The sequence below is a fragment of the Micropterus dolomieu genome, linkage group LG12 (genome assembly GCF_021292245.1).
Source record: "Micropterus dolomieu isolate WLL.071019.BEF.003 ecotype Adirondacks linkage group LG12, ASM2129224v1, whole genome shotgun sequence".
Lineage (NCBI taxonomy): Eukaryota > Metazoa > Chordata > Actinopteri > Centrarchiformes > Centrarchidae > Micropterus > Micropterus dolomieu.
Window position 1 is genome coordinate 13,721,990 of NC_060161.1, and position 19,760 is coordinate 13,741,749.

Genomic DNA, 19,760 nt, shown 5'->3' on the forward strand with positions numbered 1-19,760 from the left:
ATTCTTCATAGCCCATAGCATTAAGTAAAGTAATCGATTGCAACAAATTCTGTTTGTGTTACCCTAAAACTTTATTCAATTAGGATTTGAATTGTATGATTTTTTGAAGAACATGTAGCTCTTCTTTTGAGAGTTCTTTGGTGGAGAAACAAATGACACCCATGAAAAATGTGTCTACTAAGAAAGATACTGTCGATCACATGATAAAGATATACTGGATAAACTGGGAGAAGACCTGGAAATCAAACTTATAAAGTCCATAAATACTAGGGTAAAAAACACTCTCAAATGCCTTTCAAAAATGATTCTTTATTTCATTGCTTTTTGGAAGAAGCTACAAACAGGGAAATAATGGCTCCTCCGTGTTCTTAAAACTGTTTCATACATAACACAATCTCTCTGTTTATCTCATAATAATTGCTTTCAGTAGAAGTCACTGTCATCATCATGATCTGTCACGTGTATCTGATCTTTTTTCTTCTCTTCCTCTTGCTGCTCCTCTTCTTCCTTCCCCTCCTGCTCCTCCTCCTCCTCCTCCTCCTCCTCTTCTTCTTTATCTGTCTCGTCTGCTTTCTCGGTCTGGCTTTTCTGGTGAAACTCCTGGTATATCCCAGTCAGAGCCTTCGCTGCTTCCAAAGACACTTTCAGATTTCCAATCACCTCCTTGTCTTCATCCACACTCAGTACTGGAGGAAACGGGAGACATAGGAGCAGACAGACTGTGAGAAAAATCGTATGTTTCACGCATGTTATCCAAAAAAGGGTATAAAAAGCATCCTACACTGCCTGAGTCTGAAGAAGTGCAATGAAATTGTAGAAAATCTTTACATAAATCTCCACCACCTTGATGGTTGCATGAGTTAATCAGAAGTTTGCTTTGAATTTGTTTTATGAGTCTTGGTATTTTCAACTCAAACAGCGTCACACAAATACAACACCTACTGTCAATTTGTTGGTCGATGACATCATTTCCTGTGAGGAGCAGTTCCTGTAGGTCCAGAAAAGCATGTCCAACGTCCACACACTCCTCGTCATCGTCCATCGGCTCACTGACCACTGTGAACTTTAACCTTGCCGTGACACACAGACATACACACTTCACTTTTGTGGTTTGGGTCCAGAGACATCCATAAAGTGCAGAGACATAAACTGACGTATCCATGATGTAATACTTGAAATACACAAATGACACTACCTGCCCTGGTTGGGGTCGGCGCCCTCCAACATGGTGTAAAGATACTGTCTGAGTGGAGCTGACTGTGAACCATCGACATAAATTACTGAGACAAACAGAGAGAGTTGGGGTTTATAAAGGAGCTTTGAAATGAAAACGTTGTAGACACAAACATAGACAAAGCCACAAGTGTAACCCGCTCTCACCTCGTGTGAAGTTGTAGTGAATCTCCTCCCCCTCGATGGGTTTGCGGAGGGACATGGGTGTTTCTGTCGTCTCCATGGGGACGCCCAGCAGCCGATATTCTACATAAACGCGCTGCACTGACTCGTCCAGGGCAATGTGTGAGGACGGTTCAAACGTCAGGGACAGAATCTCCACCCTCAGCTTGTCTCCCTGAAACACAAGTCGTAAACCTTTACTGAAGCTGATGAAACACACTGACTGACATATTCATCTCTTTGTATCATAACATCTGACCAGCTCATTGAAAATGAGAGGTCAACCTTATGCTAGATCCACAATAATAGCACAATTCATTAATTTCCTCTCACCCACACAGTTATTTCATTTTTACCTTCCTCATTTTTCGTTTTGGTGGAATGATGATAATGTCGCTTTGTGAGGAACTTGACTCTGAGGACTCTGGGGCCTCACTGTCTCCTGCAGCAACTGTATAGTCAGAGAATAAATGTGTGTTTTAAAAGGTGTTGAGGTCAAATTGGTTATTATATAATCCTTTGCACATTTAAACAATGGCAGAGAGAGGCTTCAAATTACTGCTCTATATGAAAAGTGCAATGAGATAACTTTTGTTATGAGTTATGCACTCCATAAATAAAATAAAATTTAATTGAATTAAAAACTCAAAGCAGGTATTTAAGCCTGTTGTGTGTATATGAACAGTTACCGCTCTCACTCCTCTCCTCTTCCTCCTCCTTTTGATCCATTGACACCGGACTGACAGAGGGAAGATCCTGAGAAGAAAAACATAATTTTTTTACTAATATGTGTTTCCAGGGAAACTCTACCGGATGTTTTTTTCAGGCCCGTTAAGAGAGAGAACGAAGTCCTACCTGAGTCCTGGCATCGCTGGCAGAGCTTCTCCTCGACAGTGGTGTAACAGGTGATTGTCTGGAAGACGTTCCCTCTGAAGATCTTGAAAAGATTCAATTAAGATAATTTAAATTTATATTTTTATATTTTTTAGTAGAGATTAAAATTACAACATTAGAATGCATTAACACATTTAATCTTGTTATGTATTTTGAATATTTGCCTTGAAATTTCAAATCAAAACTATTAAAATCTGTTTACACTTTTTGAAACTTCCTCAAGATCATCAAGCCCTACAATAATAAGAAACTCAGCAACTTACTTGCTTGTTGGCAATTGTGCGGGCGTGATCAGTCTCGGCTCAGGTGTCCGATGGGGTGTGCGCTGGTAAAAAAGGTCAGGTGGCCTCTTGGTGGATCTCTTCCTGGCTGTGGACTGGCGAGCGGCCGGCGGTTTCACAGAGATGGGCTGCTCTGGTCGTATGTTCTGTGAGCTTTTCTGTTTGACAGGTGGAGGCTGAGGCTGTAAACGGATGAAAATACTAGTAAACAAAAGAGTTTTTATGCTTCAATCATCATGAAAAACTCACAGTTCAGCTGTGAATTTGATACCTCCCTGGGTGCTTAAAACCTTACCATGGCTTTAGTCTCTTTCTGGACTGCTTTGTTTTCTCTTGGTTCAAGTTGCTGAGTCTGTAGTAAAACCATAGAGGAACAAGTATTAAGCAAGGGTACGGGAAGTGTCTTTGAAGAAATCATATATTTTAGTATTTACACTTTTTTGAGGACTTCAATAACCAAAGTGCACTGACATGATGTTAACTGAACGAGGACCATTCCTTAAGATGGTTAAGATTGTTATTGCTTTTTATCAGTTTATTCACAAACAAAAGTACATAAAATACATGTACAGTTCCCCCAGACCGTTACTGGTTATTCCAAAACCTTTTGACACACTGGAATAAATAACGTCACCTTCAATCTGGGCTTGGCTATGGGCCTCTGCGACACTTCAGCCGCCTCTCTCCTCCTCTCCTCCCTCTCAGTGCTTTCCATTGCTCTGTCCTGTCTTCCCTGTCCATCCAGCACGATGTCCACCGATTGTTGGAAGGGGTACTTCCATTTTATCATGACCTTGACCATGCCCCGGGGTCCGCCTGCTGGATCCCTCAGAACATAGTCACCTGGCAGGACAGAGGTGAAAAACAGATAAAAGCCTTTTCAAACTGCTGACTGGGCAGTGTGCCGTTCTGGTTCTTGAACAATGATACAATACTTCTAAAATGCAAACAGCAATGTTTCAGAGGAATCCGTATTAAATGACATGTATCCACCTTCATCTAAATGAATGCCTTCTCTAGTAAAGGATGCAAGTCAATAATGTCATTGTTCTGCTTTTCTCTCTCCCTCACCTCTGATCTCTCTGCCTGTAGCCAGGGCTCGCAGCGGGATGGGGGTCTTGGCCAAATAGGCAGGAGGTATCTGGTCATCGCTGTCATCAAACACATACACCCACAAACTGCTGGACCTGGGCAAAAGTGGAGTTGAATGTCGTCAATATTTTATGAATATATGGTTATTTAAAGCACTAACTTTATAAGAACTGAAAAGCTTTATAAAAGCTTTTTATGCTTTATGCATTAATTTGGCTTAACTTAAGAGGTAAGAGACAACTTAATTGCTAAATCAAGACAAAAAAAACCCTTATAAAAGAAAGAAGGCTGAGTCACAAAAGGTAAATGCCCACTTCAATATAATCTGAATTTCTGACTTTTTTTCCCCCTGTTTCCAGACTATCATACCTCAGGTAGTGCAACACATCATTTGTTACTGCTAATGGGTAGCTGGTGGTATCATTGAACACCGGGTCAGCGCTGTACTGGACTGTTTGAGACACGTGAGGAGGCAGGTCATAGAACCTGTATGTCAGGTAGGCATCAGGAAGAAGTCCAGGCCAGCGAGCATTAAGGCCCACGCAGCTTTCCAACATAACCACCAACTCATTGGGGATCCCCCCACCGTAGTCATGTGACTCCTGCAGACAGCGTGGAAAATTTAGATTTAAAAAAAATCAGCAGCATCATATGTTTCCAAAAAACATGTCCCTGTTACTCTGATTAATTCTTAGACAGTTTTCTTAGGTAAAAAGTAGTTTTAAAAAATGTTCATAGGTTGGTCTGTGGATTACCCAGAGTAACTGGGGAAATAAAACCTGCATGGCAACATACCACTTCAGGAAAGTGAGAAAATATGTTATTTATATTTTACAAATTACAAATCTGTTTTTTTGATTTTGTTGTAAAGTTAGTGTAGTAAAGTTTTCTCCAAATACACATTCATCATACATACCATCTAGTATAAGCAGACGGACTGAGTGATGTTTATTTGCACTACTATTTCAAAATAATGCCCATTAAATCCCACTCTTATACCTCATGACCTGCATCTTGCCAGCCAAGAGGGATCTGCACAGGTCTCCTCTGTGTCGCTGATCTCCTGTCAGCTCCTCTCTCTACCACAGGGCCTATGGGCTCTGCTGGATTAAACAGGCGTGCCCAGAAATCCACAACACCAACAATTTCACCCTCGGAGCCTTGGAGAAAGACATGGGTTGAAACTTAATTTTTAATTCAATGGAGATTACCACACACATTATGTAATACATAAGAACATTACTTCACAATCTATATAGAATATCTTTATATTGGCAATCGCTGCATGTTAATAGAAAAGAAGTATATTACTCTATATACAGAATTACTCACCTGTGATATTGACATGGGCCCCAATTCGCTCTCCTCTCCTTTCCATGGCACCTATGAGGGACATCTGCCCACTGCCGTGTGTCACAAACCTGACTCCTCCTAACGCCTGGTGGAGCTCAACTCTGACCCTTGACCCCTGACCTCCCAGCCTGCCCAGATCTCGGGCTGTTAGAGCGTAGCGGGACGTGAAGCCATAGTTGGGTTGGCTGCCTGACACCAGAGGAGTGGAGTGCACCTCAAAGTCCAAGAGGCTGTAGGTGCAGAAGGTCACAATGTCTTCACCCCTGTCCACACCTGGACGGATGCTGCCCATAGTACGAAGCCCTGCTGGGGTGAAAGTGGCGGCCTGGAGGTGCAAACAACAAACCAAAACATATGTCATGGAAAAGATGGGCTCCAATTGATTTTGAATGAAAAAACATCTGAGTTTTTTGGACCTTAAGGTGGATCTCCAACAGGGACTCGCCAGCCCTCAGCTGTGAAAAAGACATGTCGTCCTCAATGGGCTGTACCATCTCCTCGTCTCCAGCTGGCCAGGTATACTGTATTGGTATGGTCCGTTTGTAGTTCCTGGGGCTGTATGCTAACTCTTTCAACTGGGCTGAGTACAAATTTTAAAGAAAGAGTTTTGAGATTCTGAAGGTTTCACTTTTTTTGCTGCACATGCTAACTACATATGTCAACACTAATCACTTCCTGTATGCCAATCAATCAGTGATAGACAGCACAGAAGTAGCTGATTAGGACTTATATCGGACTTTCTTGTTCTCTTACTTCTGCTGTTTCCACAGAAATAAATTACCTTGTAAAGTGTTGATCTGAAGCGCTCTTTTTGATAAAAGTTTGTCTTTCTCAACCATCCTCCTCCTGCTGTCCTCTCTCTCTCTCTCCATCCTCTGGTTGACTGTGTTCAACTCTTCCTTGGGAAGGAAAGTTTTCATTGGAGTTCAGTTCAAGTTCAGTTAAAATGGGAATAGACACAGGTGAAAGGAAGCCGAAAATGGACTCACAAGAGTATCCATGTTGATTACAGTTTTGTGTGGTGCACATGTATTTGACAAATGTTTAGTATATATGTGTCTGTGTACCTGCAGGTCTTTACTGATACGGTGCTCCAGCAGCAGAAGGTTTCTGGTTTTCTGTAATTCCAGCACAGTCTCGGCATGCGATGCCTGGATGTTTACCAGCTCGCGGGGCGAATCCTCCACCTTCCCATCAGCCCACAGGAAAAGCAGCCCAACCCTGCTCTCCTGCTGCATCCTGAATGCCTGTAGTTTGAAGGAACGCATGCAACAAGGATTAAAAGCATTTTATTTTCTCTTTTAATCAGAGGTTTTAAAAGAGGTTAAAAAATCGTGCAAACCTTGATCTGCAAAAGAGTTTCACTGAGCTCCTCAACACTCATGTCAAACTCCTGGAAGAGAGAAGAGAGAGATGATGAAAGCTGTGTCAGGATATGTGCTAAAAACAGGAAACCAACTAAGAGACTTATGCGTGAAACAGCTGTTCAGCAGTGTATTATTCAGTTCTTCAACTCTGACCTTAGTGACAGAGTCCAGTCGGTCCTGCAGAGAAGAAACCTGCTCTCTGTACTGGACAACCTCCCGTTCCAGGTGCTCTCGTTTCTCCCTCGTCATCATGGAAAACTCTAATCACAGGAAACATAAATAAATGGCTCTTTAAACTGATGGATTTTTGGAGAATCTGTTGAGAATCCTGGACGATTTGAGGCTTTAGGTGTTTTAGGAGTCTAATTTAGTTAGTACATGCTGAGTCTCCTACCTCTTTCTCGCTCCCTCTGCTCCTCTAATATGTCCCTCTCCCGTCTCAGTTTCTCCATCTCCAGCTCAAGCCTGCCTCTCTCTTCCCTCTCTGCCTGCAGCACGTCCTCCAGTCTCTGGATGTCCGTCCTGCAGATGTTTTCTCCCGGTTTCTCCCTCTTCTGCTCTGCTTCCTCTCTTTGTTTTTCCACCCGGCCATCGTGGTTGCTTTGCACGGATAAAGTACTAAGAAAGAAACATAAAATGAGGCATTGTTAAATGTTAGGAATACATGGGTAAAGGACTTTAACTCTCACCTCTCTAGTAGAGTGTCATAGTTTTCTTTTATTAGATCTCTCTCTCCCTCCAGGTCTGATATCCTCTCTTGTAGCTGAAAGAGAAAGAATGAAATCTTTAAAAAGTAAAAGTGACAGCAGGTGACGTGATCTCTGGTCTCTCCTAGTCAGGATTATTGCATGCAGATACAGATGCAGTACCTTGTCCAGGGTCTGTAGAGACATGGTGGATGTGGTAAGTTGTCCCTCCAGTGCCAGTGCTCTCTGTCTCTCCTGCTTCAGCTGTTCAGTCAGCTCCTCGACTTTCTCCAGCAGAGCTCCCTGGCTTTCCCTCAGTGATCTCTGACTCTGGGGTGAACACATGCCATGTTCCAAATTAATATGAGCACTAATTCATTTCTGGGTAAAGTAGCAGTTGTTGTTTGATTCTTGTGTAACAGAGCTTTTACCTCCTCCAGCTGATTCTCATAGGCCTGGCAGGAAGGAGAAAAGGCAGAAAGAAAGATATTTAACTTTTGACCAATTAGAGTTTAAGCATAAACGATTAAAGTAGCTATTAAAGTGAAATAATGTAAGTAGAAATTAATGATTTATAGAGAAATGATGTCATCTAACCTCTTGCAGGTTGTTAAACTTCTCCTGGGTGACTCTCAGGGCGGTGCTCTTGTCTGAAAGCTGCTTCTGTAGACGGATCAGATCCACGTTCTCTCTAATAGTTATTCTGACAGAGACATACAATGTTACCACATCATTTACCATTTTTATTGACATGGCTGTATAAGCAGTTGTAGCAGTAGCTGCAATAAGAGTGGGTAGAAAGAGCACTATAATGTGTAAATACAGGTTTAAAGTAGCAGCACTGTAGCAAAGTACACTGAAATATATTCAAATAAAACTAATTTACTGATTTATAAATATATTCCAAAAAGTAGAGGAACACAAAAAATGCGATGCACTCCTCCACCAAGTGCACTAGCTGTATAATAGCACAAGTGATTCTAGTAGCTGTATTTCTGCTGTAGCCACCTGTGTCTGTCAGACTGCTGCTTCCTTATGTCTTTCACACTTCCCTCCATCGCTTTCTCTCTCTCTCTCAGGGTGTCTCTGAGCGCCTGGACAGTCAGCTCCAGCTCCGCAACCCTCACCTCCTCGGTCATACTGGACCTGCTCGGAGGGAGAGATGCGGAGGGGCAGAGGGAGGTCAGGGTAGAGTCACAAGGCGGTTGGGGAGTGAGGGAGGGATAGAGGAAAAAGAAAGAGTCAGGGAGTAGAATGAGGCCGAAATGATGAAGTGATCAGAGGATAGAAAACAGGAGGGATGAAAAAAAGAGGGATTTGTTTAACAGGAGTGCAGTGTGCAAAAGTGAAAAACAGTCTGTGGGTTTGGCAGGAAACTGCTTGTATGAGAAGTTCTCCAGAGAGCTATTGCACTTACAATCTCTCCATCTCTGCCCTGGTGTCTTCCAACGTGGGGCCATAGCGTGGCGGGGCAGTCTGGGCTGCCCTCCTGACCCCGCCCTCCACTTCCATACTTTTACCTGACAAGAGGAAGAAGAGAGGGAGGAAAGTCAGAGGTGGAAGAGGACCTGGACTCAATTCACGTGCAATATTTTTTTACAAAGCAAACGCACCTTTACTGAACTTGTATGGCGTGCGTCCCCCGAGGTCCATAATGTGCTGCTTGGCCAGGCTGAGTTTATTTTGTAGCACACCTTTCTGGCTCTCCAGCATCGCCACACGGGCTTCCAGCTCCTGAATGGTGTCCTCCATGTCCCTGTCCTTCACTCCAGTGGACCCAGGACGGGCCTGACGAAGACGCATCAGTCTGGTGGACATCCTGAGGCAAGAAGGAGGAAGTTAAATCAGCCGTATTCGAGGACTTGTCTTTATCAGATATCGCTTTAAATTACATTCTCAAGCTGCAGGAGAGATGACTGTCCCAGCTACTCTGAGATACCACAGTGATGTGCCCAATTCTGCCCAATATGTCAGGTGTTATAGCTGCAGTCATTAGGGTATGTGTCAATGTTTCTGTGTTAATGCGCGTTACCTGCGTAGCCTCTGCTCCTGTGTACGCGTGTGCTGTTTTAGCACACTGTTTTCCTCTTGCAGTCTGAGACACAGGTCCTCCAGGTGCCCTCTGGGAAACCGAAACAGGCGCTGAGGATCTACTGAAGAGCCAGCCAGGAAAAGAGAGATTTAGACAGCCAGAAATATCCAAAAAGCACTTTCTATGTATGTTTGATGCATAGATAATTAAAGGGAAAAGACAGTTTTGCAACGTGGTTTTACCTTTCGTCTTCATGACATGCTGCTTCTGCAATGCCTTCACATCACGTAGAGTATCTGGGGAAAACAGCAGGAAGGTGACATACGGACAAATTTAAGATCAAGACTGTATGTATGTCTTCACACACACGCACTTCTATTGCACAATTGAAGGACCTTTGAGTCAGTCAATTTTCTTTGTAACTAACTGTCTCTCTTGCACCTAAATACCTAAACTTAACCTTAACTTAAAGCTACTGTAGCTCACTGGATTTTTGTTGACAATGTACACAATCTGGTGCATCCTCACTAGATCATTGGCTCTGTTGCATTTTAAATTTAATTTAAAGTCAGGCCAGTTGTAGTTGTTTTATGTGCAACATTGGTGAAATCTTAACAAATTATAACATTAAACATTTTCAATTTCCACAGGTAATATATCTGATGGGTTTTTGGATACTAAACATTGCAGCACGATTACAGCAGAGAAATACTTATCACCTGAAGTAGTTCCATAATACCCCTCTCTGTACCACCAAATTGAGTTCAATGTACAAGGTCAGCCTTCTACTAATACTGACTTGCAATCCATAGATTCATTTGGGAGTTCATTTTAATTTCTATTTTGTCATAGCTTACATTGAAAATTAAGAAACAGGCCTATCAAGCAAAACTGATCGTATCAGTGTGTATCATCATGTACACACAGACACACACCTGGGACAGTTGGCATCAGTCCCCCCCTCATCAGCCCCACATCTCTGACTGGGAGATCCCCGGCTGTCTCATCCATCGCTGGCGACATCACACCTCTCCACTCAGACTCCAATCAGAAAGCTCCGGTATTTGAAATGTCACATCAGCAAACTTGGGATGTCGACATCCAGGACTGCAGCAAAACAGAGAAACCATGACAGTATTCAATCTTGAGACCAACATGTGTTATATTTATATTTGTGTAATTATAGAGCCTTGAAAACATCATTCCCTTCCTCGTTTTTGCCTTTATGTTGAATGCATTGTACACTTCATCACTTACTCTGCTGTAGGGCTTAATGAGATCCAAGCTGCTGGAAGCAGTGCTTTCCATTACACACATACAGAGATACACTTTAAAACCAGTTGTCATAATTGCAAAAGGTAGGAAATACAGGTATGTAAATGTAGTCTCAGTGACTGAGGTAATTAACTTTTTCAGTGACACTTAAACTCACAACCTAAATACTCTGAACACACTGTGTGTAATCTGCTCAAGCCGAGAGAAGCTGTCATCCCCAACTGTTTAAGTTTAGCTTAATTGTACATTTTTAAAGTTATGGGTCAAATGTGGCAATTCATAAAAAAATCATAAAAATGGTTTACTGTTTGATGGTCTACATTGCTGTGCACTTAGTGATAAACACCAGAAATCATACCGGTAGGTTGGTTTGCATTTTGATATTCCCTCCTTCAGTAACAGACATCAACGCTGAAAACTATAGTAACAAAATATTTGACTTACCCTTGTTGGTTGGCCATCCAAAGAAGTTTTACCTCTGGTAAAGAAATGCCTAGTGCTCAGGGTGTTGTTCAGTATAACCTACATGTGTCTCCGCCCTGTGCTTGGATGATATCAGTTTTAATCCGTCTTCATCCCTTCTTCCTTCCCCCTTTCCCAACCCCTTTTAGCTCTCTCCTCTCTCTCCTAATTGAAATTCTTTCAGGAATTCACAGCAGTGTTACACGATTACTTGCAATGACTGTGTGTTTGCGTGCATGCATGTAGTTCAGTGACATGCCAGTGAGTGTACAGTATGTGTGTATAATGCCTCCTTCCAAGACTCAAACCTGAAGTCTGTCTCGGTGCTCCATCTGCTTTGATGCTAATCCCATCTCTGTGCTAATCTGATTACAATCTAAGACGTGGCCTGAAGTCAGTTTTGTGGTTAGAATGCAATGACTGGGGATAGTTATTATTGAGTGAGGCATGTCTAAGATCTGTGCTCATGGTGTTACTTTTTAAGCGTGCACAAGTGAAGGGAAAAAGAAAAAGGAGGAGGAGGCGGGTTACAACAGATATTTTATATTGAGGGAGGGTGGCAAGTCAGAAACAAGAACTGTGATCCATGTGAGAAAGTAGTTATTGTTGTGAATGAATAATCAAATAGTGATGAAGAGCAAAATCTATCCTTTAATATAAAATACTGATTGTACCTCTGCACACAAGATTTAGGAAGGCAGTGTTTAAACATCGTGAAGCAAAAAATACAAGTGTTTAGGTGACAAATGAAGTCTATTTATTGTACACTATGTACAGCCTTAATCTAAAACACCATGTATACCTTCGGATTCATTGCTGGCAGAATAAACCATACTACTGCTTGATACTTCGTTCACATTTAGAATAACACAAAAGTTGATTTGTTTCATTTCAGTTTACAAATGGTGTAGGTCACTGAGGTGTAATTAAAATGTTCATATCAACACAGAGCAGTTTTATGCGGTTTAAAACAAAACACCATGACTTGCAAAACAGACGCTGAATATCCATTTCACATCAGATTGTTATGTCATCTAAATCCTCGCCTCCATTGACCACACTGACAGGGCGGATTATAAGAGGCGATTTGTTGCACCCGCTGTCTCTCATATCTGGGTTAAAAAAGGGAAACATGGCGTCAGTGAATTGGAAGTGTTTAAAGGAATAGATGTGTAACTTGGCCGTTGCATCGTAAAAGGACAACGTCCCGTCCTCGTAATCTAAAAACACCCCAACAACCTGCGGCCTCTGAGGGACACACAGCAGCTCCGCCTGTCCTGCACATGCCCGGTATTCACAGCCCTTCCTCAAACAAATAGCCCAGTAACCGTCCTCTGGACTCAGTGTGACCACGCCCTTCCTGTTGACTGACTCTCGAGCTGCGCCCAAGTCCCACGCTGTTTTGTCTCCCACTTCTACCTCCCAGTAGTGCCTCCCTGTGGTGAAACCCTGCGTAGCAAGAGAGGCTCAGGTCAGTGGGACTGTTCATCTCTCAGAGAGTGAAACAGAACAGACATACCGTCCCTACAGAGATGAACACAAAGAAACCACATCTTTATTTACCCTGGTGGCGAGGACACATGGTGCCGTGTCAAAACGCTCAGGTATGTCCACCAGGTTCTGTTCAACATCTCCATCCCAGACCTGTCTCCCATCCTCTGACAGAACCAGCCATGGGTTGGCTGTCCCGGGGTCCAGATGTACATCAGCTGGTAGGCAGACATAGTTCATATGGAACTTTAACTCCATTATCCTCTTTCTTATAAGATTAAATTATTATTTTTTATTTGTAGTTTCCATCTTTGAGGCATCCAGAAAATACTGTAACAAATACTTGATGAAAAGTCACTAAATCACAGATTCTGTCAGCGTTACAAAGAGAAGTAACATCGGGCTGCATGCAAGTTAGCACTATTTTTAAATGTCCTATAGAATACAAAAGGATTTGGAGTTTTGTTGGTTGTCTTGTGGCTCAATAATAAAAAGTATTTAATATCAGACCTCTTTTATGGGTGACAAATCAATCAAACCTAATTAGAGCTTAAGCAATGAATAAATTATTCCATTGTCAGAAAATGAATCAGAAAGATTTTGGTAACTGATTAATAGATTTAGTAATGTATCAGGCAACAAAAGAGAAGCCATTGTTGCCATACATTATGTTTTGATTTTGTTGAGAAACAGGACAAAAGATGTAACTATAGGAGAGAGACTGTTTTACTGTCTAATCCAGCTGTACCTGCATACTGCTGCACCTTCTCATGCTCTGTAAGTTAATAAGAACATATGATCGAAAAACAAAACAAACAACGTTCATATATTCAGTCTGCAATCATGACATTAAATGTAAGTAGATGTTGTGTCGCAGAATGCACTGATGCTGTCAAAAAATCTTTTTAGACGTTGACCTTGAATGGAAAGCTTCTTCAAAGCTGATTGAAGCTGCTCTTCAATGTCGGCCACCGCTCTCCTGACAGTCCCCAAACATGTTTCTGAGTGGACGAAGATGTCAGAGCAGGCTTTGGCAGGTGGAGCAGAACTCAGAGCTGAAAACCTCTGACACAAAGAAATCAAATAAGAGAGAAAAGTAATCTGGTAATTAGGACAGAGGACAGGAAAAAAATATCTACTATCCATCAAACTCCACTTCATTTTTTTTTAGAAAACTCTCAGGCATCTCTGTTTCTGCTGTGGATTTCGCCCTCTCTGACTATAACATATCAAATCTCTTGCTCTACTGCTCTTTACCTGCAGAAGATGGAGGTGGTCCTCAGTGTGAGAAAGCTGCTCTATCTCACTTCTCTTCCTCTCCAGCTCAGTGATTTCCAGCTCCAGCTCTGCAATGAGCCTCTCTGCCCTCTGCTCTGCTGCTGCCTGCTTCCTCTGGATCACATCCACCAGCTCAGCCTGACTTCTCTCCATGAAGTGAAACAGAGTGGAGAAGACCTCCATGCTTTCCACTATTTCCCGCTTTGAGTTTTCCTGCAGGCATTGGATAATGAAATTTGAATGAAATGGATTGTGTAAAAACCTCCTCCACTCAAAAACATGTTTGCTTGTCACTTTACCTCAATGTTTGAGCTTCACTGTGCTGAGTTTAATACTAAAAGTCATCTGCTAAAAATGATAAACTTTCCAAATGAAAAACAATTGCATATTCACAGCTTCTGGAATTTTTAATGTGGAGAAGGAGTAGATTTCTAACAATATAATTAAATTGTATTTTTAGGAACAAAATAATATTTTCATATGTCTTCAAAAAGTTCTGCAAGGGATCTTTAAGTATAAACAGTAGTACCAATACATTCAACAAGTATTGCAGTATCAAATAATAGTCCTAGTATAAGTAAATACAAAGCAGAATAATGATATATTTGTTATAGATGTTTTGGGACTATACTGTAGTAATACTTTTTACTACTTTTTAATGTGAATCTTTTGGGCAGTTTTCACTTCTGCTGCAATAGCCTAATCTTCCATTGCCCTTCCATGATCTTATGTCAACTCACTTTGCTGAGCTCCACAGAGTGTTTGATCTCCTCCACTTTCTGCAGTCTGCCTTGGATCACCTGCTGAACATCAGCCTGGATCCTTTTCAACTGAGCCTGAACATCAGAACAAGAATTAAAACCTGGAATCAAAGTCCAGGCGGCCAGTGTATCTGGTGGGATGATGGGGAGTTTTGGACCTCACCTTTTTCTGCTGACTCTCTCGCTCCACTGGGACGGTGTCGTGACTGCGGTGGTCGGTCTCCGTGCACAGCACGCAGACGCACCTTTGGTCGCTTCTGCAGAACAGCTCCAGGAGCCGCTGGTGTTTTTTACACATCCGGTTCTCCAGCGTTGCCACAGGTTCAATTAGCTTGTGAGTCTTCAAAGTGGAAACTCTCAGGTGTGGCTCCAGGTGACTCTCACAATATGAGGTCAGACACACAAGGCAGGACTTCAGGGCCTTTGTTTGCTTTCTCTCGCATACATCACAATTGATGCATTTCCGTGCCATTGGCATCCCGCCGTTCTGCCTTCTCGCTCTGATCTTCTCTGACATTTCCTTGGCAAAGGAGTTTTCACAAAGCTCTGGGCGGCCCTCAAAGCCTATCTGACATTTGGGACAGCTGATGGCGAGGCTGTCATCCCAGTGTGAAGTGATGCAGGCGAAGCAGAAGCTGTGACCGCAGGGGATGGAGACGGGCTCAGAGAAAACATCCTGACAGATACAACACTGAAACTGCACCTCTGACAGCAGAACACTGGGGGAGGCCATCACCTCAGAAATAAAGAAAGATCAGTGGTAACTGATTATGAATAAAAAATTAATTATTTACATCTTGAGTCACAGAGTAAATGTGTTTTGGTAACATTAACATCAATGTACAAAGTATATAGATTTCTTTTCAGAGCTTTAATCTTTGTTGTTTTTAATGCCAGCAATATACTTTTATTACAACCAGAAACATCTGAACTTCCTTATCATGAGCTTTAAACAATTCAAACCTGTCCACTGGCCAAAGTCCAGCTGAATTGTCACATGACTCAGCCTCTCACTCACTCAGAGGAACTCACTCTGTAAACTTAGCTCCAGACATGGATTGAATACACCCATTCAATCCAAAGACTAACATGCATGCTCCTTTCCACCCAGTGTAATTCATTATCCTGCGTTTGTGTTTTATTAATCTACCACACTCCCATGATCTACTACACACCCCACCAGGGGATGCAGACTAATGGCTTCAAATATTAGTCCCTCCTATTTGCCATTTTACCTGCCTGGCACAAGACAAAGCAGAAACATCATTGAAATGATTGGACCTGTTTAATCAAAATGCTGAGACACACCCATCTGATATTTGTCTTGGTCTTACCTTGTTGCTGAATGTGAAACGTGACCTCTGAGGTAGCAAAGGCAAACGCTGGCACTGCAGTTGCGAAACCAAAGTCCTCCCCGTTTCTATCACCACTCCCTCTGGGACTTTTTTTCCCTCCAGAGCTTTTCAACCACCATGTTGTTCCACGGGAGGGAGGAGTAAAAGATAGATCAGGTTCCTTACTGGGATTGTATTGTGTAGTATTTCTTTGTATTGTATTATTGTGTATTGTTTTTATTGGAATGAGAAGCAACAAGGAAGTAACTGAACAAAGCTCACTCACATTCAGCATTTCACCATTCCAAGGCTCTTTATTTCAAATGGACAGAAATGTACATTCTCACACATGATCTTTTATACACTGTTATAATACTACAGCAGTAATATCTTAACACAGCTGTAACAAATTTCTAAGCAGGGATGATGTGACTATTACAGAGAAGTTGAGGTTAGTTCAGTATTTTTCTTTTGGGAGTAATCCCTGCTAGCACAAACATTGAAGTTGTATACAGTTCTTTCAAAACATCACATTAAAGCACAAATAAATGACAATTCATAAAAATCCTGGATCAAGTGACCTCCAGCTCACATGCCATGTGTTTTTTAGGGGAATTCCCCAAATAGGTCAAACTACATTTCACTGGAATCGGATAAAATGTCTTTCCTATCATGTTTTTTTCATCTGCTTCAAGGAAAGCAATTCAAAATGTGGAAAGTCTGAATAACTTATAAGAACTAATAAGATCTATTCTCTGCCATTTCATCTTGTCTTTCCTCCGGTGATCTCACAACTGTGGCGACAATCCGTATTTTCTGATGACCTAGATTTTAAAAAAGCCAGCAGAAAAATAATGTTAATACTGGCCAAAATATTTGTTAGATTATTTGAATTAAAGGGGATGCAAACTGTAACAGCAGTTGGTCTCACCTCCTCTAACACACTCTGCAAGTCTGAGTCTGACAGCTCTGACAGTCAATGACTCTCATTCCACGTTCAGGGCAGGAACATAATCTGACATAAATACACAATATGTTACATAAAATAATACACATGCCAACTGATACCATTAATATAGCAAAGAATTCAACATCATTTGAAAAATAATAACCATAAATACTGTCTTTGCATAGGCTTATGCTTTCAGTTATTATATTTAATATATAGTATAATTCATGACACTTGAAAAAGTCTCACGTCATTTCTATGCACAATACTACTTTAAAAATATGTGAAATCATGTTATGTATTTATTAATTTGTGAAGTAGGCCGATATTGGGTGTATTTTCATTATCAGAATCATATCGGAAAATTAATTTTGGCTGATGTGCATCGATGCTGTTGTAATGCTTGTTGCATCTGATACCAAAGTGAGTGACATATTTTACCACGGACATATGGACTTCTGACTTTAGCCCAATGAGTTTGCTTAGTTTGACGGCTCAGTGGCCTGATGAAGACTTGAAGAATTATTGCAATATTAAATTATAAATCTTGCTGCATATGACATCTCAGCCTTTCTTACCATCAGTTGTTGTTATAAAAAAGTGCAAATTACAGGTTATTAAGTTCTTTTTAATTTAAGAAAATGTGACGATATTATCGGTTATCAGAACGGTGAGGGAAAAATCCGTATGGTGCATAATGAACAGACTCATTTCTGTTTTAGCAACAACAGTTGAAGTGAACACGTACTAAATAATGAAAAACAAATTAAAGAAACATAAGATATGAGAGAAATAATATAAATGTGTATTACTAAATCTCTATACAGTGATAATGATATCAATTACAATCAAGCTGATGAAAATACATTTCTGAATTGGGCACTCAAGGCAAAGGCTCAGACCATGTAATGAATGAAACAAATGCATAAACTTACAAGGCCCCTCTGTTGTAGGACACAGTCAGAGATGTTTGGTTACATGGAAAAAAGAATATTTTCAGATGAACTGATAATTTGTTCTTTAAATCAGACAGACAAACTTCAGTTGCATGATATATCATAACAGAAAATAAAATGAAATGTAAATTTTTAACTTTAACTAAAGAAAATAAGTAAATATATTGACATGGAATTACAAGGTTAAGTTATGTTAACATTGTCATTTTTAAGGTGCTCAGAAAAAAACCCAACAAGAAACAAAGACAACATGAAGTGAACTTAATTACATGGAAGGAGGAAGGAAAGAAATTTTGAAATGTAACAAGGAATTAAAGCACTACTGCTGGTAAGTACTATTAACTGTTAGTGATGGGAAAAATTTGTCTTTTTGCTGAATTGAATCTTTGAATCTTGTTCAATAAAAATCAACTAATCTTTTTTTCAGTCATTTCGTTCATTTGAACTAGGCTGGTTATTGCGGCGCTGCAGCCCTCTAGTGGGCGATGTGAAAAACACAGAAGGCTGCCTGGTTTGCTTCAGTATAATGCACAAATTCACTTCTTGATCATTCTCTATCATGTTGCCACAACCAATTTCAAACCATGTAAAAACCACAGAAATATGATGTCAATAATGAATTGCCACTACTCTGGCTAAATCCATCCATTTTCACAAATGAGTATACAACCATACCAGCCATATATATACACAGTAAGAATTACTATCATTATATCTCTAAAGTGGTCATTCATACAGCAGCCTAACGTCCATATCCATGAGTAAAATCTATTTAATAACATCAGATTTACGGGGAATATATTGAAGTAATAAGCTTGACACACTATATAAATAAACACACTCTTATTAAAATTCAACAAATTTAATAAAGATCTGGATAGGGCCATCAAGTTCTTAAAAGAACTCCAGCACAGAGGGGGGAACAAAGAAATATAAACACATAATCAAAACGCAGCAGTTTGGCAGGTCTGGATGCAGAATAAGCCACATCAGGTGTGGATTCTGCAGACAGAGAGAAACAAACATGAGCACGTCGCTCTCAAACACTGCCAGGTTGTTCAGTAGTCAAGAGCTTTGAAACAACAGCACGGATCAGCTGTTAGCTGTAAACACACCGCAGCACTTTGTGGTTGTGTTAAGGGTGTTTTAATATTTTAATGACTGGGTCCGTTTGTTTTGGAGAGGAGACTACCTCGGAGGTAATTCGGCTCCTGGTAGAACCTGCCAGGGTACTGAAGTGGACCGGACCAAGAATAACTCTCATCAGCTGTTAGCTGTAAACACTAGCAGCACTAACGTTGCAGTATGGCTGTGTTAACGCTATACCTCTGTCTAAACACCACCTACTTCCAGTACAACGGTGGATTCTACAGACAGAAGCATGGCTGTGCCATGGGCTCACCGGTATCCTCGATTGTGGCAAACATCTACATGGAAGAAGTGGAGAACAAAGCCCTCAACTCCTTCAGAGGAACAGCACCGAGCCACTGGTACAGATATGTGGACGACACCTGGGTCAAAATTAAAAGCCAGGAAGTGCAAGCCTTCACAGAACACATCAACTCTGTGGACAGTAACATCAAGTTCACACGAGTAGATGTTCACAACAACACTTTGGCCTTCCTGGACTGCGCTGTACACATTGAAGAGGACAGGAGCCTGCAGATTGGTGTTTACAGAAAACCCACACACACAGACCAATACCTACTGTTCGATTCACACCACCCACTGGAGCACAAGCTAGGGGTCATGAGAACACTGCACCACAGAGCAGAGAACATACCAACAAGCGCCCAAGCCAGAGAGAAGGAACAGAACCACCTGAAGGGGGCACTTACAGCCTGTGGATACCCTAAATGGACCTTTGTGAAAACAGCCACAACATCCGAGAAGAACAAAACTACAGGGGAGGAGGAAAAGAAGGTCAAACGCAACAACATTGTGATTCCATACGTGTCTGGAGTATCAGAGAACCTCAGGAGGATTTTCAACAAACATAACATCCCTGTGTTTTGACAGATGCTGGTACACCCCAAAGACCGCACACCCAAACACTAGAAAAGCAATCTAGTGTATGCGGTCCAATGCAGTGAGGAATGCACAGACCTGTATATTGGGGAGACTAAACAACCACTACACAAACGCATGGCTCAA

The 19,760-nt window shown here is 41.4% G+C and overlaps 2 protein-coding genes and 3 long non-coding RNA genes across 7 annotated transcripts in view; 2 read left to right on the plus strand and 3 right to left on the minus strand.

The window, feature by feature from the left end:
* Positions 1-351: 351 nt before the first annotated feature.
* On the minus strand, positions 352-10,940 carry rpgrip1 (RPGR interacting protein 1). Its single transcript, XM_046065656.1, has 31 exons — positions 10,820-10,940; positions 10,036-10,207; positions 9,343-9,396; positions 9,101-9,221; positions 8,682-8,887; positions 8,486-8,588; positions 8,077-8,214; positions 7,666-7,771; positions 7,500-7,523; positions 7,252-7,398; positions 7,072-7,145; positions 6,777-7,000; positions 6,536-6,642; positions 6,358-6,408; positions 6,083-6,262; positions 5,797-5,914; positions 5,432-5,595; positions 4,995-5,340; positions 4,662-4,822; positions 4,032-4,264; positions 3,642-3,757; positions 3,205-3,413; positions 2,866-2,922; positions 2,553-2,752; positions 2,251-2,332; positions 2,085-2,151; positions 1,752-1,846; positions 1,381-1,570; positions 1,196-1,280; positions 943-1,070; positions 352-686 (listed from the first exon to the last, which is right to left on the minus strand). The coding sequence occupies exons 2-31, from the start codon at positions 10,121-10,123 to the stop codon at positions 424-426; spliced, it is 4,137 nt and encodes a 1,378-aa protein (XP_045921612.1). The 5' UTR covers positions 10,124-10,207; positions 10,820-10,940; the 3' UTR covers positions 352-423.
* On the plus strand, positions 2,082-4,355 carry LOC123981043. Of its 2 annotated transcripts, XR_006827653.1 has the most exons (4): positions 2,082-2,300; positions 3,316-3,427; positions 3,663-3,891; positions 4,022-4,355. It is a non-coding gene; the product is annotated as an uncharacterized LOC123981043 (long non-coding RNA). The 2 variants fall into 2 exon arrangements; XR_006827652.1 differs by having other exon boundaries at positions 3,663-4,355.
* On the plus strand, positions 4,510-6,682 carry LOC123981044. The gene is made up of 3 exons (XR_006827654.1): positions 4,510-5,346; positions 5,438-5,531; positions 6,089-6,682. It is a non-coding gene; the product is annotated as an uncharacterized LOC123981044 (long non-coding RNA).
* A 631-nt stretch (positions 10,941-11,571) lies between the features above and the next one.
* On the minus strand, positions 11,572-15,725 carry btr33 (bloodthirsty-related gene family, member 33). The gene is made up of 8 exons (XM_046065146.1): positions 15,702-15,725; positions 14,531-15,103; positions 14,347-14,442; positions 13,586-13,819; positions 13,246-13,393; positions 13,077-13,103; positions 12,401-12,546; positions 11,572-12,286 (listed from the first exon to the last, which is right to left on the minus strand). Exons 2-8 carry the CDS (start codon positions 15,098-15,100, stop codon positions 11,855-11,857), a joined length of 1,653 nt encoding a protein of 550 aa, XP_045921102.1. The 5' UTR covers positions 15,101-15,103; positions 15,702-15,725; the 3' UTR covers positions 11,572-11,854.
* Positions 15,726-16,062: 337 nt separating this feature from the next.
* LOC123980688 overlaps positions 16,063-19,760 on the minus strand; it is a 12,631-nt gene continuing 8,933 nt past the window's right edge. For both annotated transcript variants that reach the window (XR_006827541.1, XR_006827542.1), the window contains exons 2-4: positions 17,586-17,594; positions 16,633-16,716; positions 16,063-16,525 (exon numbers count right to left, since the gene is read on the minus strand). This is a non-coding gene — a long non-coding RNA (uncharacterized LOC123980688). The remainder of the gene's footprint in view (positions 16,526-16,632; positions 16,717-17,585; positions 17,595-19,760) is intronic.